The sequence below is a fragment of the Marmota flaviventris genome, chromosome 10 (assembly GCF_047511675.1).
Source record: "Marmota flaviventris isolate mMarFla1 chromosome 10, mMarFla1.hap1, whole genome shotgun sequence".
Lineage (NCBI taxonomy): Eukaryota > Metazoa > Chordata > Mammalia > Rodentia > Sciuridae > Marmota > Marmota flaviventris.
This window is the reverse complement of record NC_092507.1, coordinates 7,547,557-7,570,825: the sequence shown is the minus strand read 5'-3', so window position 1 is coordinate 7,570,825 and position 23,269 is coordinate 7,547,557. Positions and strand designations below refer to the sequence as shown.

At 40.9% G+C, this 23,269-nt stretch overlaps 1 protein-coding gene across 1 annotated transcript in view; it reads left to right on the top strand.

Annotated features, from left to right (window-relative positions):
* Positions 1-23,269, top strand: part of Mtor (mechanistic target of rapamycin kinase) — a 117,128-nt gene that overhangs the window by 18,974 nt on the left and 74,885 nt on the right. The window contains exons 14-25 of the mRNA XM_027947615.2: positions 337-459; positions 1,230-1,319; positions 1,427-1,519; positions 2,182-2,316; positions 2,524-2,653; positions 4,277-4,527; positions 14,289-14,375; positions 17,071-17,238; positions 17,706-17,818; positions 18,540-18,702; positions 19,725-19,817; positions 20,471-20,617. Of these exons, the coding sequence (XP_027803416.1) occupies positions 337-459; positions 1,230-1,319; positions 1,427-1,519; positions 2,182-2,316; positions 2,524-2,653; positions 4,277-4,527; positions 14,289-14,375; positions 17,071-17,238; positions 17,706-17,818; positions 18,540-18,702; positions 19,725-19,817; positions 20,471-20,617 (1,593 nt within the window). The remainder of the gene's footprint in view (positions 1-336; positions 460-1,229; positions 1,320-1,426; positions 1,520-2,181; positions 2,317-2,523; positions 2,654-4,276; positions 4,528-14,288; positions 14,376-17,070; positions 17,239-17,705; positions 17,819-18,539; positions 18,703-19,724; positions 19,818-20,470; positions 20,618-23,269) is intronic.

Sequence of the window (23,269 nt, the reverse complement as noted above, 5' to 3'; positions counted from 1 at the left end):
ACAAAGATTTTTTTCCCGGGGAGCCCTCTCTTCAGTCCTCGTTTCTGCAAACCCTAATCACAGCTCTCTCTGCTGCACTGTTAAGAGAGGATTGTGGGACTTAAATACTGTGATGGAAGGAGCAGGGGCAGCATTCAAACCATGTTTCTCCCGTCGTAGCTGTATCCCAAGGCTACTATGTCAGCTGCAGAGAAGTCCTTTGTTGGGTATCTGGCAGTGATTTAATCCTCCGTGGAGACCTGGTTTCTTTCTCCCCTGCCCTGCCACATTTTCCCTAGTAATGCATAGTTCTTCTCTGTAATGTCCTCTACCATAGTAAGCCTTTCTTTCCCACAGATTTTGACAGAGCTGGAGCACAGCGGCATTGGGAGAATCAAAGAGCAGAGTGCCCGCATGCTGGGGCACCTGGTCTCCAATGCCCCCCGACTCATCCGCCCCTACATGGAGCCTATTCTGAAGGTAATGCACAAGAGACAGCAAGATAGGCACTTCTCCTGATTGGGATAACGTGGGAGTGTTTTGGTGCTCGCTGGTACACTGAACAAAGGAGATCATGTCATTGTTCCCAGGCTTGGGGACAAGGACCACCTCAAGTATCTTCAGTTAAAGAGTACCAAGAATCTCACCAGTTATAGAAAAATTCTCATAAGGTATAAGATATGATGCTTCAGGTACCTCGTCAAATGTGCTTGGAAAGGAGTTGGACAGCTGCCTGAAATAGTCCCCCAACATGAAGAAAAATGAGATTTAAAACTTGAAACAACCTTCAAATCTGAATGCATTATAGTTATGTGAAGTTTTTCTTTTGTTTTATTCTTGTTTTGTTTTGCTTTTGTGGTGCTGGGGATTGAACCCAGGGCCTTGTGCATGCGGGGCAAGCACTCTACCAACTGAGCTATATCTGCAACCCTGTTTCATTCTTTTTCTTTTAATAATACCTGTTCATCTGGATAAATAATCAGAGATAGAGCTGAGAGGAGACATGGAAATGTTTTTAAATCATGGTGTTTCCTAGCTTTCTCAGATGTTAGACTTGTACCTGATAAGGAGAAAAGTTAGGGAATCCAAAGAAAAGTTGGGAATCCAGAAGATCCTAGATTCATAAAGCCTAGACATAATTTGACTGAAATGATCTCTTGGGTGAATTTTACTTATGTAAAAAAATATATATATATATATTTCTTTTAGATTCTATCTTGTAATCATATTTTCCTACCTTCTTTCTATAGGCTTTAATTTTGAAACTGAAAGATCCGGACCCTGATCCAAACCCAGGGGTGATCAATAACGTCTTGGCCACTATAGGAGAATTGGCTCAGGTGAGATGACAACCACTTTTTTTACACTGTGGAAGGGACTCTTTAACCTCTGAGGAAGTCAAAATCCTTTTTAATGTGTAATTTCTACTACCCTCTTTATTTTGCAGGTCAGTGGCCTAGAAATGAGGAAGTGGGTGGATGAACTTTTTATCATCATCATGGACATGCTCCAGGACTCCTCTCTGTTGGCCAAAAGGCAGGTGAGCACTACACTTCCTGTTGGAGCAGGGAGGACCCCCGGCCCTGGGGCCAGTGACCTTGCTTCTCTTTATTCACCTCCATTTCTCCATCCAGTGCCTACCTAGCACAGAATTGGATATATAGTACGCATTTGATGATATTTGTTGAATAAGTAAAAGTTCTTGAAAAATACTTGGAGCTAGAATTACGGTCATCCTGACCTGCAGCCCCTTTCAGCATTAGAGATGAGCAGCACCATTTCCCCTGTGCCAAGGAGAATGTAGCTCTGTTATCAGAGCCTCAGTTCCTGAAGGAGAAACAAAGCCTTGGCCACAGGCTGTAGTTCAGACAGCTTCATATAACCCTCCCATCATTTGAGCTTATTAGATGACTAGATTAAAATTTAAAATAACCTTAATTTCCTTTTGAATCACTTGTAAATCATGTGGGATATGAAAGAACTCTGTTTCCTTTAAGAGAGTTGAGAGTATTTATCTTTTGATATAGTGATTGTGTTTGTACTTGAACAGCCATGTTTTTATGCCCTCTCAGGATTTCTGTTCATAGTGTCTCTTCTAGAAACTTTTTTCTTATAATAGGCTCTAACAATCCTGATATGAAGAGTATGATTATGCTTTCTATTCTTTGATTCAATGAACCAAGGGATCTTTTGCCCTTCCAGGTGGCTCTGTGGACCCTGGGGCAATTAGTAGCCAGCACTGGCTATGTGGTGGAGCCCTACAGGAAGTACCCCACCTTGCTTGAGGTGCTGCTGAATTTTCTGAAGACCGAACAGAACCAGGGCACAAGGAGAGAGGTAGGAAACATGGGAACCTGGTCTTAGGAGGCTTTGCTAGGACTGTGGAGAGAGAGAAGCAGGAGGATCAGACTTCCTATCCTTCTCCATTTTGATCATGAACCTATTCATTTTGGGCTATGAATTAGGGATTTTGGAACTTGAGAGGAATATTTGTGAAAGCTGTGGTATCAGATGTTGTGGTGAATGTTTTCTTTTCCTCTTTAGGCTATCCGTGTGTTAGGGCTTTTAGGGGCTTTGGATCCCTACAAGCACAAAGTGAACATCGGCATGATTGACCAGTCCCGGGACGCGTCTGCAGTCAGCCTGTCAGAATCCAAGTCAAGTCAGGATTCCTGTAAGTTGGGGGCCTGTGAATGATCTGCCACATTCTGACTCAGGAAGCCCTACTGGTCATTTTTAGAGAGAGACTTGGCCCAGATACTGAAATGATAGCACATTTTTAGAGTAACCACAACCCAGGGCTGGGGTCGTGGCTCAGTGGTAGAGCGCTCACCTAGCGCATGCAAGGCCCTGGGTTCCATCTTCAGCACCACATAAAAATAAATAAATAAAACAAAGGTATTGTGTCCAATTACAACTAAAAAATTAATGTTAAGAAAAAATGAAAAGTCCACGGTTTCCTGTTTTTCAGTGGGCTGGGGATACCACTCACAGTGTGGCCAGAGTCCCCTCGTCTGTCCAGATTTCTTTCCAGTGGTTAACAGGCTTAGTGAGGCTCTCTGTACTCCTTTCTTGGTACCAATGAGTGAGATAGGAATTATCACCCCATCACCTCTGTTCATCTCTTACTCTTTTGTTAGTGCCTCTCTGGGGTTCTTTGTTATTATCGCACCCAAGGAAGAAAATGATAGGCTTCATTCTCCCATCAGATGCAAGGCCCAGGGCATAGAAAAACTAGTAGCAAATAGAAATCCATGAAAGGTTTGGCCCTTGAGCCCCATTGCCTTTGACAAGTAGCCCGAGAGAATGGGGTCAGGGGTGGGACACAGGATAGTTTTCTAGACTTGGCCCACTGTCTATCAGGGCAGACCTGTTCCTGAAAATTAAGATTCAATAGTAACTGTCCCAACTATTCCAGCCGAGTATTATTTTCCTAAAATAGAATAATTTATTTCTAAACACTATAGATAGGATCATATTGTTTCCAGTTCCTTCTTCCTTCTAGATATGAGAAAAGTGTACTTTTGATGTTATCTTGTTAGATCACCACTGTTGAGAGCAAAGCTTGAGCCTGGGGGTAGTACACGTCTGTAATCCCAGTGACCAGGAGGCTCAGGCAGGAGGATCACAAGTTTGAGGCTAGACTGAGCAACTTAATGAGACCCTGTTTCAAAACAGAAAATAAAAAGGGCTGGTGATACAGCTAGTGGTAGAGTGCCTGTGGTTTCCTTCCCCAGTACCAGAAAGAAAGAGTGAAGAACACAGCTGCAGCCACATCCTTCTCTCCACCTGGTTCAGTTCTCACCCTTGCTGCATGTTAATACCCTGGGCAGAATGCTTGAAATCTTTGCTGTTCAGGTCAGGGAGCATTTTCCTGCTAACTTGTCTGAATTCCCTAGAGGGGTCAGGCAGCTGTGGAACAGATGCTTGCCTAATTTAATTATCTTTACTTTCATTTGTGGGAATAATTGTTTTTATTGATGACTTTAGCTTTGAGGTTGTGAACTGTAATGGTAAGAAGAGTTAAACAGCAATATTTAAAAACCCCATCATGTGCTGTTTTAGGCTTTGGTGGTGTGGGTAATAGCAGGTCCCTGATGGTGACAGGGTCTCACGGAGTTGCTGCTCATCACTTCCTAACAGACCCTGTATTCCCAGTGGTGTTACAATATACCCGGGAAAATAATAGGAATGCTAATGTTTTTGAGGAGGTTTTAGTTTACTGTTAGCCCTGCTCTGCTTAAAGTTAAAGTCATGTCACCGATAGCTTATGGTTCTCTTTGTCATTTTGTCCCAGCGGACTATAGCACCAGTGAAATGCTGGTCAACATGGGAAACCTGCCTCTGGACGAGTTCTATCCAGCTGTGTCCATGGTGGCCCTGATGCGGATCTTCCGAGACCAGTCCCTCTCTCACCATCACACCATGGTTGTCCAGGCCATCACCTTCATCTTCAAGTCCCTGGGGCTCAAGTGTGTGCAGTTTCTGCCCCAAGTCATGCCCACATTCCTTAATGTCATCCGGGTCTGTGACGGGGCCATCCGGGAAGTAAGTACCCAAAACCCCACTCTGCTCTCTGCCCTGCCACACATGCACAGATTGTCTGTGTCTCGGGTTCCTAGCACTGTGTTTGGCTTGCTGGGGCCTGTTGCCATTCCTTCCCTTAACTTCTGACACTTGATTGTATAGTCGGCTCAGTCCAATTTCCTGGTCTGTCCTCTCAGGATAGCTGAAGAAGTACTGTCTTGGGGAAGAGGGACAGTGTTGTTCTAGAGTTCAGTCCAGTTGTGAAATATTTCACAGTCTGGATTTCTGGTTGCTTCTTCATGAATAGATTTAAGTCTCACATTTTTACTGAAAATCCTACATGGGGGATGTCACATACTTCATACTGGATCTCATAATATCAGTGGTCTAGTTATTGTCCATTCTAAGTTTCAGCACTTGATTAAGTTGGTATCTACCAGACTCCTCTATTATAAAATTAACTTTTTTCCTTTGTCATTGATAATTACCCCATGGGATTTCACTTTGAGATGATGTGACTGTGCTGTTCCTCAACTACCTTTCACCCAGTGATTTTAGTGTTTGTTGATATCCTTGCTTAAATCAGTTTCTGAACTGCTAGTTGCAAAATCACGTCTATCCTGCTCTGCCATCCCTTCCACTGGTCTTAGCTGGCATTTTTCTGTAAAGATGTCCCCCACCACCACCACTTTCTTTGTCTCAACCACAGAAAGCGCAGAGTGGCTACTTGATTACTATACCCATACCATTAGCAACAACAACCTACAATTAGTAGTTTAATCTGTAAAGTTCAAATTGGCTTTGCAGTTCCTGCTCTTCTTAGATTATACTAAGAATATACTGAGTACTGTGCTTAAAAGATATTTGAATTAATTATTTTTCCTCTGTGATCATATTACCAACTTGATATACATTTAAAGGAGATAGCAGTCTTATTGTTTGTCTGTTTTGGTACTGGGGATTGAACTCAAGGGCACTCCACCACTGAGCCACATTCCCAGCCCTATTTTGTATTTTATTTAGAGACAAGGTCTCACTGAGTTGCTTAGTGCCTGGCTTTTGCTGAGGCTGGTGATCCTCGTGTCTCAGCCTCCTGAGCTGCTGGGATTATAAGCATGCGCCACTGCGCCTGGCTGAAAGTGTTTTTTTAAACTTTGTGTTTGGAGTTTAGTAGTGCCTTTTTTTTTCTCCTGGAAACAGGGTTTAACTGTGCTGCCCAGATTGGTCTCAAACTCCTGCCTTGGCCTCCCAAATAGTTGAGACTACAGATGCAAACCACCATGCTCAGCTTGCAATTTATTTTTAAATATTGTACTTACAACTATCAAATCAGTGAATGGTTTTGTTTCTATTTTTCTATTATTTTTATGTTTTGTAGTTATAGATGGACAGAATACCTTTATTTTATTTCATTTGTTTATTTTTTTATGTGGTGCTGAGGAACCTCACACATGCTAGGCAAGCACTCTGCAACTGAGCTACAGCCCCAGCCCCTGTTTTTGTTTTAGTTTATGGTACTGGGCACAGAACCCACAGACACTCCACCACTGAGCTACAACCCCAGCCCTTCTTCCTTTTTAGAAATAGAATTTCACTAAATCTCCAAGGCGACCTTTAATCTTCCTGCCTCAGCCTCCTGAGTCATTGAGATTATAGTTGTGCACCACTGTACCCACCTGACCTCATTAAATTCTTGTTAATTCTAATAATTCACTTATAGATTCTCCCAAATTTTTACTCTAGATAATCATATAGTCTGAAAAAACAAAGAAAGGAGAAGAAACAGGGGGAAGGGGTAGTTTGGTTGTTTTCATTTTAATCAGTAAATCATTTATTACTTTTCCTTATGCATTCCTCAGACCTCTGCTGCACTGTTGATTAGATGCGGTGCCAGTGGAAATCTTGAACCTTGTTTCTTATTTGAACCCAGGGATACTTAACAGGACACCTGTTAAACTTTCACCTCTAAGTATACTATTTGCTGCAGGATTTAGGTAGATGGCCTTATATGGGTTATAAGCATTTCTTCATAGTGTTAGTTTGTCAAAGAGTTTTTATCATAAATAGGTATTGAATTTACTAAATGCCTTTAATTAATGTTTTAGTTGTAGATAGACACAATACCTTTTTTTTTTTTAATTTACTTTTATGTGGTGTTGAAGATCAAACCTAGTGCCTCACACGTGGTAGGCAAGTGCTCTACAACTGAGCTATACCCCCAGCCTCTCAAATGCCTTTTCTCTATCTATTTGCAATGATGATCATTTGGTTTTTCTCTTTCAGTGTGTTAATATGTTGCATTACATCGATATATGTTTGATGTTGAAGCATTCCACCAAGGTTATGATGTATATTTTAACATATTGATTTTATGTCTGATATTTAGTTTAGAATTTTTGCACCTATGTTCTTGAATAGGTTTTTTTTTTCTGTGCTGAGGATTCCCAACCCTTTTTTAAATTTTCTTTTGAGAGAATGTCCCATAGATGCCCAGATTGGCCTCAACCTTGTCATTCTTCTGCCTCAGCCTCTGAGTAGCTGGGATTGATTGCAGGTGTGCACCACCTTGCCTGGCTTGTTTTTAAACTATAGATTCAGAGATCTATTTAACTTTTCATGTTTTTTTTTTTTCTTGTAGAAATTTTTGATACAGTTTGGTCACGTATTTCTAGGAAACTTAATTTTCTCTAAATGAGAAAATTTATTGTCATGACATCATTTGCTCTTTTTTTTTTTTTTGGTACTGGGGTTTGAACCCAGGGATACTTAACTAGTAGGCACATCACCAGCCCTTTTTTTATTTTGAAACAGGGTGTCACTTAGTATCTGAGGCTAGCCTGGAACTTGCAGTCCTCCTGCCTCAGCATCCAGCGTCACTGGAATTATAGGTGTCGTTCTTATATCTATAATTTCTTCTTAGAAATTTGTCTTAGTATTTTTTATTTTTCAGAGAAAAAACTTTTGCCTTTATTAATTTTATCTCTTGTATCTTCATTTTCTATTTAATTAATCTGCTATTTATTATTACTTTCTTCTTTTTCTGCTTTTTAAATTTTTTTTTTTTTTATTTTTTTTGTGGCGCTGGGGATTGAACCCAGGACCTTGTACATATGAGGCAAGCACTCTACCAGCTGAGCTATATCCTCAGACCTTTTATATTTTATTTTGAGAGAGGGTCTGGTTAAATTGCTTTGGACCTCGCTAAGTTGCTGAGGCTGGCTTTGAACTCGTGATACTCTTGCCTCAGCCTCCCATGCCGCTGGAATTACAGGCATGCACCACCATGTGTGGCTCTTTTTTTTTGTTTTTAAGAAAAATTCTTGTGTTGGAATTCTAGGTCATTAATTGTCAATCTTATTTTCTAATGCAATTTGTTTGGATTATAAACTTCAAGTATTACTTAGCTACATTCCAAAAACATTTTTAAACTTTACTAAGATAAAATTTACATATCATAAAATTCACCCTTGTTAAATATAAAATTCACATTCTTAGTGAATTTATAGAGTTAAGCAATCATCACACAGTCTAATTTTTGCCACAACCAAAAACTTCCTGCTTGTTTGCATTCATTTTCTACGCTTATCCCATCCCTAGGCAACCTCAGATCTGCTTCCTGTCTCTATGGATTTGCCTTTCCTGCATATTCCTTATAATTGGAATCATGGGACATGTGATATTGTGTCTAGCTTCTTTCACTTAACATCATACTTTTGAAGTTCATCCATATTGTAATGTTTTTTGGTAGCTTATTTCTCTTTCACTGCTGAATAATAATAATGTATTTTCATTTTTGTTCAGAACTATTTTCTAATGTTTATGGTTTGTTTCTTTTACCCTGGAGTGAGTTAGAAGTGGATATTTTACATAGAAATTTATAAGGCTTTAAATTTCTCTTTTTGTATTGATTTCTAACTTAATTGCATTGTGCTTATGATTCTCTGTTTGCTGAAATTGCCTTAATGGTCTCATATGTAATGGCTTTTCATGTCTCCTGTGGGGTGGGGATAGTATGTATTGGCTACTGTTATGCACAGGATTCTGCATGTTATTAGCCTGAACTGATTACATACTTTGTTCAAATCTTCTATATCCTTATTAGTTTTCTGTTAGCTCAAATTTCAGTCACTGAGAGAAGTAAGTTTAAAGTCTTCTTTAGTAGTAGATTTATTAATTTCTCATAGTTCAGCCAATTTTATGTATTTTTAAGGTTATATTATTATATGCATGCAAAATTAAAATTTATCTTCATGGTAAATTTAATTTCATTATTATGAAATGACCCTCTTTATCTTGAATAATATCTTAAAATTTATTTTGCCTAATATTAGCATATTTTGATTGCTGATACAATTGGATTTATTTTTACTATATCACATAATGCTTTCTTTTTTATTTCATCTTTTGATTTTATTTGTTGACCGCTTTTAATTTTTTAAAACATTTTGTAATGAAATTATTTCAGTTATAAACAAAAGTAGACAACCTGTTAGGTTCTCTATGCCCATCAACTGTTATTAGCACTTTGACTCTCTCTCTCTCTCTCTTTCTCTCCCTCTCTCTCTCTCTCTCTCTCTCTCTCTCTCTCTCTCTCTCTCTCTCCCTCTCCCCCCCCCCCACACACACTCTTTCTTTCTGGAGTATTTTTTTAAATATTTTTTTTAGTTATACATGGGCACAATATCTTTATTTTGTTTATTTATTTTTATGCGGTGCTGAGGATCGAACCCAGGGTCTCACACATGTGAGGCGAGTGCTCTACCCTGAGCCACAACTCCAGCCCTCTTTCTGGAGTATTTTAAAGCAAATTCCAGACGTCATGTTATTTCACCAATAAACACTTATCCCCTTACAAGCATGACACAATTACAATACCTACAAAATTAGCAATAATTCCTTAATTTCATTTAATATTAACATTTCTTCAAATGTTCTTATTTTCTTAAAATGATTTTTTAAAAATATTTGCTTTACTCAAATCAAAATCGAAATAAGGTCTGCACATGGCATTTAATTAGTATAATTCTCTATTTCCCGTTTCCTCCACTTTTTTTCATGGCATATGTTTTTATATATAGGTCATTTAACCTATAGAATTTCCCATCTGCATTTGGTCCGGCTTGCTATAAACTGGTTAGATTTAGAGACCTGATTAGGTTCATATTTTGTTCTTTTGGGGAAGAAATACTTATTGGATGGTACTGTAAACCTCCTACTTCAACATTTAGTGAACAGAAATTTTCTAGATGATCTGTTGCTCCTCATGGAAAGGTTATCAGTGAGTTCAGGCGCCCCCATGAGCCTTTCTCATGAGAGTTTTAGTGTTTGTGGGTGGTGGTTGCTTAGGGACTCCCTGAGTAGCTGAGGCTGGCCTTGAACTTGAAAACTTCCTGCTTCACCCCTCTTAGCCACTGGGATTACATGTAGGTGTGCACTACTGTGCCCAGATATATATATGTTTTGTATATATATAAATAGTAAACTATCAATTTCAGTATTAACAATAAGATTACTGAAAGCATAGCTGGGCACAGTGATAGGCTTCTGTAGCCCCAGCTACTTGTGAAGCTGAGGCAGAAGGATCACTGGAGCCCATGAGCTTAAAGCCAACCTGGGTAATTTAGCAAGACCCCATCTCAATTTTTAGAAAACTAAAAAGGTCTGGGAATGGAACTCACTGATAGAACACCCCTGGGTTCAATACCTAATACTGGAGGAGAGGAAGAACAAAAAAGATTACTGAATACAATTTAAGACTTGTTTTGCATTTTGGCATCATCCTTCTTAGTATTTGTCCCACTAGGAATATACAACCAAAATACTGTGTTTAAAATCACTTGAAATCGTTCTTTGAGTAAGTGTGCAACCAACTTGGTTTGTACTTAAACAATTGTTTATTTTCAATTTTTAGATTAGTTTTCTTGAATTTAACTTTTATTTTGGCTATTCAAAAAACATTAGCATATTTCCAAAGTCAAAACTGTAAATGAGATATCTAGCAAGATCTTGTACCTTGTTTCTTCCTTCCTGTATTATATCTTAGGACTACTGTAACAAATTAGCACAAATTTAGTGACTCAAAACAACACAGATTTATTTAGGGCTCTGTAAATCTCAAGTCCCACATAGTTCTCTAGGTGTCAGTCAGGTGATGTTCCTGTCTGGAAGCACCAGAGACAAATCCATCCCCTTGCTTTTTCCAGCTTATGGAGGCCAGCTGTGTTCCTTTCCCCTTTCTTCCATCTTCAGAGTCAGCAAACTTACTTTCTCTGAGCCTTCTTCTGTCACCAGATCTTTCTCTCCGACCAGTGCCACCTGCTGCTTGTAAGGACTCCTGTAATTGTAATTAGATTGGGCCCATCTGGATAATCCAGAATGATCTCCTATCTCAAGGACCTGAACCTTTACCATGTCTTTAGGAGACCCTTTGCCATGTGAGGGTCTCAGGGACTAGGGTGTGGACATCTTTGGGGTATCATCATTCTGCCTTCTACATTTCCCCCTAAGGGAATCATTTTAGTCAGTTTTAAAATTTACCTTTTCACTGTGTATTTTTTAAAATATAAGGAAATGTCTTTCTGCATCTTTTTTACCCAGAAGGTAACTTGCTATAAACACCGTTTCTGAACCTTACTTTTTTTCACTTAATGGCATATCTTAGAGTTCATGCCAGAGCCTTGTGTTGAGAATTTCCTTTCTGCAGTTACATGGCACTTCATTGTGTGAGCTGAACCATACCATGCCATGCCATGCCTGTTTAACCAGTCCCTGTTGATGGGTGTATGTGTGTGTTTCAGTTTTTTGTTATTTATAATAATCCTATCATGAGAAGTGCTGGACACACATCATTTTCATCTATATCTTTCTTCTTGTAGTCGATTGGCTTTGTTTTCTGCATTTAGATCTTTGAGCTCTTTGGACTATGTCCTAGTATAAGGAATAGATCTAACTTTTATCTTTTTTGCCCTTAAAATTTTGATTTGCACAAAGTCTAAAATTAATCAATGTTTCCGTCCTTTCCATGAACAGTATAAAACTTTGAATAATTACTCAAACCATCTTCCTTCCCTCTTATGTTATTGTCTAGTATTATTTTTTTACCGCCAAATTAAACATCATTTCAGAGTCTGTTTATATCCATTCACATTTGTCCCTTCCTGACCACATTTTGTCCTCCACCTCAGTGCTTGCTCCTAAGACTGTTTTCCTTCTTCCCAAGGCAGATTCCTTTTGTGTGTATTCATTGAAGTAAAGTCTCTGGCTTTTCTGAAAGTCTTCATTTGACCCTCTTTTAAAATCTTGGCTTAGCTGAGAATGTGGCTCTGGACCCTCCTATAGCTGCAGTTAGTCTCCCAGTGTTTACTGACTCCTTTTGTCACAGCTGAGAAATGAGGTTCTGTTCATTTGGTCCCTCTTTGGAGATCATACCAGTCTCCTCACTGCTTTTGTCATTCTGAAATGTTGGTGTTGTGCATCTAGAGGAAGTGTCCTTATTTACCCTGCGGGAGACTCAGGGCTTCCTGCTTCTTTAGGATTGGTGTATTTTGTCAATTCTTAAGAAACTGGACTTCTACCTTTCTGTATTTTTCTTCAAGAATTCTGACTAGAAATGTATAAGACATGTGATCTTAGTGTTTATTGGTTTCTTGTCCATATTTTCCATCTTTGATTCTCAGAAATGTTTTCTGGATATGTAAATTCACAATTCTGTTCACTAATTCTTTTGCTGTGTGTTTTAAATTATTTTAAAAATTTTTATTTATTTATTTGCAGTACTGGGGATACAACCCAGTGGCATTTTACCACTGAACTACATGCCTAGACTTCTTCGTTTTGAGGCATTGTCTCACTAAATTGCTTACGGCCTCGCTGAGTTGCTGTGGCTGGCCTCAAACTTGTGATCCTCCTGCTCAGCCTCTCAAATTGCTAGGAATACAGTTGCACACCATCATGCCCAGGGTCTGTGTTTTTTTTTTTTTTTTTTTTTTAGTTGCAGATAGATGCAATACTTTTATTTTTTAAATTTATTTATTTCATGTGGGGCTGGGGATTGAACCCAGTGCCCCACAAGTGCTAGGCAAGCACTCTACCACTGAACTACAACCCAATCCACTGTGTCTTTTTTTAACCTGCCTTTGAGTTTTTAATTTCAACTGCATTTTATTCTGAAGTTATAGTAGGTTTTTTCAAATATGCCTAGTATTTTTTGGTAGTATTTTATTCCTTACCTCATTTTTTCCTTCTCATTTTTACTCCTGTGAACATTTTAAACAGACTCACTTTGTACTTTCTGCTCCTTAATGCCATTGTATATAAAATCCTTGATGGGCCTAGTTCTGTTGCTCTTGTTTCTTCTGAGTCAACGCTTGGCAGTGGTCTGTTTCCTTGTGTTTGATAATTTGGGGCCTGTGAAGCAATACTAGAGCATCTACTCTGAAGCTACATCTCTCCAGAGAGGGGAAAATGTGCTTTTGCTTTTGTGAAGTGATTTGGGAGAACCTGAAGTTGTTTGGCTGGTTTAAAGTTTCCCAAGCTACATAGGTAGTTAAAATAGACCCATGTGAAAGGAAGCCTAAGGTCATCATCTCTCAGGGGAGGTGTCTTCCACCGGGACTCCACTTCCAAACTGACACATTTCTCTGTCTCCTTTGCCCATTGAACAGATTTTGTTAATTATGATTTCTCTTCATATGTAGCCCTTTGAAAGTCTGGCTTTATGTGAAAGGATTCAAGCTTAATAATCTAATACTCGTGTATATTTTTTGTTTTTGTATTTTATTTTTGTTTTTTGCCTTAATTAATTAATTTATTTTTATATGATGCCGAGGATTGAATACTTTTTATTTATCCTCAACTGACTCAAGTTTTATGATGTCAATAGGAGTGAAAATATACATGTGTTTATAATATGTATAAATTACATATATATATGTTATCCTTGTTAATGGCATACAGGACTGTAAAGTTTGGGGAGAGGGAGTTTTAGAATGATTTGTGACTTAATATTGACATGTAGCATTATCTGAAGAGCATAAAATAAAAATCTATACCTTGAAGACAGGTCTTTAACCTGGGAAGTAACTGGATTTTCCTCGCCCAGGTCCTCCTTACAGTTGCAGAGTACCAACCTGAACAGTCTCCTTAACTAGCTCTTCCCCAGGTTTGCCTGCTATTTTGGCTCAGTTTCTTAGAGACACAGTTAATTAATTGATGAGTTAATTACTGTAAATGAGTTGTAATACCCATAATCAAGAGTAAACTATATTTAATTTAGAAAGTAGGTGACAATAAATTAAGGCAAAATAGACAAAAGAAATGTTTATGGATGATTAAATTTCAGTGGCCATTTTTGGTCTCTAGTGACTCTAGAAATCCTTCCATGTTAGCTGGCACTACCTGGGCACTGAGCAGGGTTCAGGTCCCCATTCCAGTGCTTTGTGGCATCTTCCTGCTTACAAGTTATCTTGTTTTCCAAGTGAATGGGTTGGGCACAGGAAGGTTAAATGATGGTTGCAAAGCTAATTAAGTGGCAAAGTGACTCAAAGTAGCTGGCCTGGCCAAGATCCCCTGTCATGCAGTAACTAGCTGGCCTGCTGTGCAAAGGCCCACAACTGTCACCACCTAGGGAAGTTTAAGTCTGGTCTTTGGAGCATAATTTCAGTAGATGGGGTGGTGCAGAGAGCAAGCCACAGTGGTCTTCAATTGTTCATGTGGACCCAGGGCAAGCCTGGGAGTTCTGCACCCCTCCTGGTGCCAACTTGCCAACCTCTTTTCTCTTTCAGTTTCTGTTCCAGCAGCTGGGAATGCTGGTGTCTTTTGTGAAGAGCCACATCAGGCCTTATATGGATGAAATAGTCACCCTCATGAGAGTGAGTAGAAGTTGCTGCCTGTTCCTCCGTGTTTGGATCAAGGGAAGCTCAGACGCAAGTTTGGGTGACATACACATTCTTTTCATTGGTCATTGTGGAGCTGTTACAGCTCAAGTATAAAAAGTAGAGCAGAGTAGCCCACTGCATTTTGGGGAGGAGGAGGGGCTGTCGCTCCAGGCTCCTGGCTCCAGTACGTGAGTACAAGATGTGAAGTCCGAGGAGGAATCCCAAAGTAATTGTTCTGGCAGAGATATTCTTGAGTTACTGGCCTCACACATAACAAAGCAATTTTGTTTTAATATCACAACAGTGCTTTTCTATTCCCAGAAAAGCCCTCTTCTTACTGCCCGTAAAACCACGGCCTAAAGAGGGAACTGGGATTGGGTTTTCCTAGGGATGTTAAATACCGCAGTTGCCTGTCAGGCACTAAGGAACAAGGTGAAGCTCTGCCCTGCTCTCCAAAAGCATGAGTATTGCCAGCCAGGCACAGTGGTGTACGCCAGTAATCCCAGCTATCCAGGAGGTCAGGGCGAGAGGATCACAAGTTCTAGTTCGACCTGGACAACTTAGATCCTGTCTCAAAATTAAAAAAATAAAAATAAAAAGGGCTGGGGATATAGCTCAGTGGTAGAGCAACCCTGGGTTCCATTTCCAGAACTGCAAAAGGAAAAAGGTGAGACCACTGCTGAGGGCTGGGCTGGGGTCGTTTATGGCAGGCATTAGGCAGGTGTCAGGAGACAGCCCCTTCCAGCAAGATCCTTTTCCCTGCTGTTCTGCATAATGTAAATATCTCTGTTGGGAAAGTTGCGTTGGACAGAGGTGGACAATGGTTTCTGTCCTTCCCTCCTTTTTAGTTAGCTTGGAGGATGCAGCAGGGCCAGAATCAAAATGGCTATCTTTCTAAATGAAACTCCTAGCACCTGGCTCTCAGAGCAGAACTCCTGCATGTATAAATCCTTAAAAGCTGCTCCTACCACTGAGGCCTCTGTACTGGGAATATAGAGGCTGAATACTAAAAAGCTTAGTGGGTGGTCTTAGGGGGAGGAGAGACACAGAGGAAGCAGTGTACTCATGGTGGGGAGCTGAAGTGACCTTTGACTCACTCCCCCAAAAAGACATCTGACCAAAACAGAATTTGAGGCCGAAAACCTCACAGCTGCAAGATACAGCTTCCACTCTGTCCTGAGTAGAGAAGGTGTAGCTGGGCTCCCCCTTTGGCTGTTGATCCTGGGCATTTTAATGAGCTCCCCTGAGCCCGGGAAGAGAACATTCTGTGAACAGTGATCCAGCCGACATCCCCCTGCAGGCTGCTGGCCTTTGAGTAGAGAACCTGTGAGGAGCCTGTGGTGATGCAGCTGCGGGTAGGTGGGCTCTCTCTGAAGAAGGCAGAGTGCAGCCGAGCGAATGAGCCCCGCACCAACCAAGGTGCCTGAAGGTCTGCGGTGTTTCTTTAGCAAAGCTTCTTATCTAAAGTGAACATAGCTTTCTCAGAATACTTCTTTCCCAGCAGAGAGAGAGAGAGAGTTTTACGAGCCTCTTCTTGTCTGGGTTTTATTTTCTAAATTGTTAATGCTTCTTTAAAATTTTTTTTCTTGCAGTACTAGAGTTTGAGCCCAGGGACTCGCAACCACTCCAAGGCTGAGCTACATACATCCCAGCCCACTAAAAATATTTTATCCTTCTCTAAAACCTTTTGTCTGAGAAGTTATCCTTGTTTTTATTGACTTCTACCCTGAATTATTTAGGGACCCAAGAGTATTAATATTCATGTGTTTCCATCATTAGGAGGGTTTCTGTTATCGTTAACGCTCCTACTCTGGAGGTTTTAAAGAAGGCAGTTGGCACTATTCTTTTTGAGTTGATTTAAAATAACAGCTTTTCTTAGGGACTTAAGCCAGTCTGCCTTGAATTTCCAAGGCAAGATTTGTGGCCCATTGGCCAAATTTTTGTTTTAGTAATGTCTGTGAATTATAATTGCATGGATGTTAAAAGTGTTCATTTTGTGGCACTATCCAGGCCTAATGGATAGGTTTTTGGGATAGATATCAGATGCTATCTAGCAAAATGTAATTCCAGGAAGGATAGGAAATGTCGATAACACTGGAGCTGCCCTCTGGTAAAGATCAGGTGATGCCAAAGTAGTCCACCCTGTGTCACTTTGGAGCTCTTAGAATGAGTGAGATTTAGTCATCTGTTCATTCTGTAAGCATGCGTTTGAGTGGCTATAGTATCCCAGGTGTTTTAGCAGGTTCTGGGAATACAGAGATGAACTTTAATGGCTTCTTGCCTGGAGTTGTCCTATAGTCGAGTAGGGGAGGGTGTGAAGCACATTGAGTTTGACAGGTGCTTAAAGGAGGAGTGTAAAGTGACCCAAATGGCAGAGGAAGAGGAATGCCTTCACAGAAGAAGCAAGGCTCAGCCGGTGCTCAACAGACAGATGGGGCTGAGCTGAACAAGAAATGGGTTTCTAGGAAAAAGGTATAGTGTGAACAAAACACAGGAGAGTGAGGGAGCCATGGAGAAGTGTGGTTTCATTTCTCCAGCTGACAGACAGTAGGCTATCTAAGCCCCAGTGAGAGGAGGGAGGAGTTCCTCTGGGGCAGACCATACTCGCTTCTTTTTGGCCATCTTAGTTCTGCATTCACATTTCAGTGGGGAAACATTTGACTGTTCTTCTTTCTCTTCCTCTCTCTAGGAATTCTGGGTGATGAACACTTCCATCCAGAGCACAATCATTCTTCTCATTGAGCAAATCGTGGTAGCTCTTGGGGGTGAATTTAAGCTCTATCTGCCCCAACTGATCCCGCACATGCTGCGTGTCTTCATGCATGACAACAGCCCAGGCCGCATCGTCTCCATCAAGGTGAGCAGCCTGGGATCCTCCAGGGACATGTCCAGCTTCCTCAGAATCCTTGGAAGATCAACTGAGAAGTGAGATCGTCTTGTGTGACAAGTCAATGTTCACTCCATAAGACCAAATCAAGAACACTGACAACTGATGCTGCCTGTTGGCAGTTTACACCAAGTTTGCCGTTCCCTCTTAATTATCCTTAAGTTCTGTCTCCTCTTAGGGTTGTTCTAGGTAAATATTTTATCCCAGACAAGTTTTCTCTATTTCTTATCAATTGAAATAAGCACAGAAGGCAAAGTGATATGAAAGCAAATAAAATTGGGAAGGGATCACCTGAAGAATATAGCTCAGAGTGGCTCAAGATGGCTTGGTAGAGTCCCCCAGAACTCTGACTTAGCATCCCACTGCCCCGTCCTGTGCTTGGCTGCCTAACACCTGACTCTACTTGTTCTCTGCTGTGCTCTTATTCCCTCTTGCAGTTGTTGGCAGCAATCCAGCTATTTGGTGCCAACCTGGATGACTATCTGCATTTGTTGTTGCCTCCAATCGTGAAGCTGTTCGATGCCCCTGAAGTTCCACTGCCATCTCGAAAGTAAGCACCTGCCCTTGAGGACCAACAATCATTAAGCTTTTGGTGTTTTGTAGAAAATGTCCTTTTCTTATGTTCCCAGGTCATCTTTCTTTCTTTCTTTCTTTTTTTTTAAATTTATATATGACAGCAGAATTCATTACAATTCTTATTACACATATAGAGCACAGTTTTTCATATCTCTGGTTGTATACAAAGTATACTCACACCAATTCGTGTTTTTATACATGTACTTTGGATAATAATGATCCTCACATTCCACCATCATTTATAACCCCATGCTCCCTCCCTTCTCCTTCAACAACTCTGCCCTATCTAGAGTGCGTCTATTCTATTCCTCCCATGCTCCCTCTCCCTATCCCGTTATGAATCAGCCTCCTTATATCAGAGGAAACATTCGACATTTGGGTTTTTGGGATTGGCTAACTTAGCATTATCTTCTCTAACTCCATCCATTTACCTGCAAATGTCTAGGCCATCTTTCTTTCTTTCCTTTTTTTTCTTTTCAGACTTTCAACTCTCATTATTTTAGTCCAGAATTGTCCTAGATTTATGGAAGTCTTAACTGTCTCTGTCCCACTGCAGCATGTGTTGGATCCATGTCACTCATGTACCCCAGAAGCCCTTGTGTCCCATTTATTCAGTGCTGATTGTTAAGGGAGCTCAGGCACTTGTCTTCCTCTGGGTTGTGTGTAGCAATCCCTGTATGCTCCCGATGCTGTAGGGCGGCATTGGAGACAGTGGACCGCCTGACGGAGTCCCTGGATTTCACTGACTACGCCTCCCGGATCATTCACCCGATTGTTCGTACACTGGACCAGAGCCCAGAGCTGCGTTCCACAGCCATGGACACGTTGTCTTCACTTGTTTTTCAGTTGGGGAAGAAGGTAATACAGGAGTCCTGAACAAACAAGTGCTCCTCTTTCAAGAGAAAGACTTTGTCTGAGCTTCTCCATTTATTTAGTCTTGTAGGTCCTAAGCACCTTCAGAAAACAGAACTATTTGCTTTTTTGTTATTGTTCTTCATTTGTTCATCAAATATGTATTAAGCCACCTGTGTGGGCTAAGTGGCATTCTAGAAATAACATGATAAAACAAAGTCTTGCTCTCCTAATGCTCACATTCCAATGAAGCAAAGCAAGGAAACCCATTTTGTCTCATAAGAGTGATGGGTGAAAGCAGGGAAAATGCTGTTACTCAGTGTAGATAGGGAGGATGTCTAGAGACCTAAATACAGTAATGGTCAGTCCCAGAGTCAGCAGCAGATGCCCAGGCTAATGCCTGCAAGAAGAGCTGGCAGCAAGCACAGCTGGAGAGCAGCATGACTTCAGGAGGGGACAGGAGGAAGGCTTGGATCGGAGGTCATAGAGATGAGGCAGGTGGGTAGGAAAAGACTAGAAACAGGTCCAAAATGTGGTCCATGCACAAGCAATATCAGCATCCACCTGCCAGGAAACTTTTTAGGTATGCAGAGTTTCAGCCTAACCCAGACCTGCTGAATCAAACTCTGACTATGGTGCCCAGCAGTCTCTAGTTTCAAGCCTTCCTGGTGATGCTGCTGCCCACTAGCATGCAGACACTATTGTGGCCCATTGCAAGTGGCTTTTACTCTGAGCAAGACCAGAAGTCTTTGGGGGATTTTGAACACAGGAAAAATATGATTGACTTAATATTTTAAAATGATTACTCAATGTTGGGTGGAAGAATAGGCTATGGGGACAAGGGTAGAAACAGAAATCTGGGAGAAACTATTTCAGGAAGCCAGATGGAAGACGAGGCTGTGGATTGGTATAGTATAAAGGGTTCTGTAGAACACCCAGCAGAAATAGCTATCCTGTAATTGTGTAATATTCTTTTCTTTCCACCCTCCAAAGTAATGTTTTTTGATCTCTTTCCACTCCTGTTATAGTACCAAATTTTCATTCCAATGGTGAACAAAGTTCTGGTGCGACACCGAATCAACCATCAGCGCTATGACGTGCTCATCTGCAGAATCGTCAAGGTGAACACACTTCCATTCTGCTTTGTCTTCCTCGTTGGCATTCTTGTCCTCTTAGCTAACGAGCATGTCTAGCTTTTTAACTCTGAACCAGGATTGGCATACTTTCTTGGTAGACATGGTATCTACTGAGTTGCACGGCTCCGCCACTGCAACCTGAAAGCAGCCATAAGCCACGTGAGCTGATTGCGTTATGAAAAGACTTTACAGACACCAGACTTTTATTCTCTTACAATCTTCATGTATTGTATTATAAAGTATTAATTTTTGTTTTTATTTTTTCAACCATTTGATACTGTGAAATCCCTTCATAGTTCTCAGGCTATACAAAAACTGGGCAGACTGTTTGCCACCTTTGCTCTAAACACGTCGTCACCTTTTCCCTGCTCACAGTTGTTTTGTTTTGCCAGTTGCATGGTTGCATGCCCATACTACTAAAGTGAGAGCTTGCTGGTGACCAGGAGTGACCAACAAAAAATGGTCTGTCTTGGGAAACTTGATCCACCTGAGGCTCACTCTGTCCATACATGCAACCTTTTACTGCTTGTTGAAACCCTGCCTCTTCCAGAATGTCTGATCTCCCAAGGTTTATGCTTGTTTTCTACATTGACAACCTCTAAAGGAATTGCAGGAATTTTTTGTAAATCTGTTTGCAGGGATACACCCTTGCAGATGAAGAGGAGGACCCTTTGATTTACCAGCATCGAATACTGAGGAGTGGCCAAGGAGATGCGTTGGCTAGTGGACCAGTAGAAACAGGACCCATGAAGAAACTGCATGTCAGCACCATCAACCTTCAGAAGGCAGGTCCATTGCTTCCAGAGGACTCGTGAAAGACGGCTGTCTTTATCCCTCTAGTTCAAAGCTTTCAGCTCTTGCTCTCTTAAGTTTAAATCACCCAGGAACTAGCCCAGCATTTTCCCAGTAATATAGATACCATGAACTTAGGCTGTTTTGTCTTTATCCAGATGTCAAGCTCATCATATTTTTTAATAGAGGAAAAGCAGAGAACCAAATATCCTTTTGTGCTCCCTTGAAACTTCAGCAGTAGAATCTTTTGCAAATAACACTCTTATTTTTCACATGAATAGAACAAAGCTGGTGAGTCCCATAATTAGCACTAAGACTGATGCAGGCTCTATAAAGCAAAGCTTTGCTAACTTCCCAATTTCATTGGGCTTATCAGTTGTTGAAGATCTTGTTAAAATGCTTACTCTTGCCAGGTGTGGTAGCACACAGCTGTAATCCCAGCTACTCAGGAGTCTGAGGCAGGAGGATCACAATTTCAAGGCCAGCCTGGGCAACTTAATGAGACCCTGTTTCAAAATAAAATCTAAAAATATGCTAGGGATATAACTCAATGGTAGAACACCTCAAGGTTCCAATATATATATTTTTTAATGCTTACATTGATGCAGATTGTCTGAAGTCAGGCCTGATACTCTGTAGTTCTAACAGGTTCTCAGGCAACATGGTGCTGCTTTGAGTAGTGAGATTTTATATCTCTGCAGGTTAAGTACTGACTTGTCTTTGCTGACCAAAGCCAGGGTGTGGCCAGCTTTTCACCATGTGTGTCATTGGCCGTCCACGTGAAAGCAGGCAGTCTCTTAGTATTTCTAGTGAATCTGAGCAGAGTAATCATAGTTACTTCACCAACTTTTAAATAAATACCCCAAGTTGCTTATTTTCCACATTTTGCATTAGTCTTTAGTGCCTCTGGAGACTGCAGGCAGTTCCAGTTTATATTTTTAACGTGTTATTATTCTTCATGTTTTAGAACCTGACACAACAGCTACTCTTCATGTGCACGCACAGAGAGAAATAAAAAACTGGGCAAGCCTATGTCCCAGCTGACTCATCCTCTTATTTTGGCCAAGCCCAGAAAGATTGGAACACAGTCTTGTGTGCATGTGTGTGTGTGCTCACACCTAGCCTTGGAACATTGCAGGTGTTCTACTGATCTTGTGTCAGAGTCTACCCACACAATGTCAGGTGACCCCACTAGGAAATGCTTGCTAATTTAAGCGGAAAGTGGTCAAATATTGCTGGGTCGGAGGGATGCTGCTTTTCCCATGGGTATTTCCTAACTGCTAGTTGAGACTTGCAGGTCATCAGTCACCTGGCATTCCCAGGCAGTTCTTGAGACCACCTGTTGACACCTCACATTCGAGGGGTGGGCAGGCAAGGAAGCCAGTTTGCACATTTCCACACAGATGTTTTCAGCCTGCCTAAGTTCAGAATGTTGTTCCAGGTAGCTGTCCGCCTGCTTTAGGAAGCTTTGTTCTCTTTTAGCAGATTCCCCCAATATTCTGGCTCACTTTCAGGGAGTTGCTTCCCCATCCTCCTTTTTTTTTTTTTTTTTCTTTTTAACATGAGGTCTTGCTGTTTTGTTGCTCAGGCTTGTCCTGAATACTTGAGCTCAAGAGATCCTCCTAGCTAAGCCTCCCAGGTAGTTGGGACTATAGACATGTGCTTTCAGGAAGTATGGCTTTCTACCCAGGACTTGGAAAATAAGCATAAATCATGCCAGACAAATGAAAGATTGTAGTTTACTTCACCTGAGAGAATAGATCAAGTTCTAAAACCCTAAGCAGAATTCTCCACAGCTGATTATTGAATCCATTTCATCAAAAAGTAAATTGTGTTCCATGTAACCCTCATGTAATGATGATCAGAGATTGGAATAGTTATCTCTTTAACCAGCTTTCAAAATAACATTTGCCACCTTAGTTACTATTCTGTTGTCTACGCTAATAGTGGTTTTACACAGTACAGAAAACAACACCATTTCTGTATATCTCAAGATGGCCTGTAGATTTCCAGCAGCTCTGCTGTCATTTGATAGTCTATCTGGCCTCTCCTTCACAAGGAATAAGTTGGCATTGCCCATGATCATGGACCAGCACCCCAGAGGAGGCATTAGCATTGGGTGGGTGGCAAGAGGAACCTGGCTGGAGTTTACAGTTATTATAGAACCTGGAGAAGTCAGAGGTGCAGGGAGGAAAGGCCCACAGGTGGGATTTGGCCTGTGTGATAGACAGTGCAGTCGCCCATTAAGTTTGATTTTTGAAGACCTGTTGGCTGCCATTTATCAAGTAGTAGTAACAGCAGTAATGACAGCAGCAGTAGCAACAACTGACATTTGTTGACAGTTTTCCATGTGTCAGGCAATGTTGTGAGCATTTCATGTATTTAATCATTGACTTTGAATTTTTACAATAACCCCCTGAGTTAGGTACTGTCATTACTGTCCCCATTTTACAGATTATACTTTGAGGCATTGAGAGGTTAAATAATTTGCCCAATTTGTCAACTAGTAAATGGTGGAGCCAGGATTCCAGATCTGACCTGGACAATTCCAGAGACCACTCTCTTAACCACTGTATTAAGTCACCTTTGTTTCCCAAGGCCCAACCTCATGTCTTTAGAGAAAGAAATTCATACTACTTCCTTGT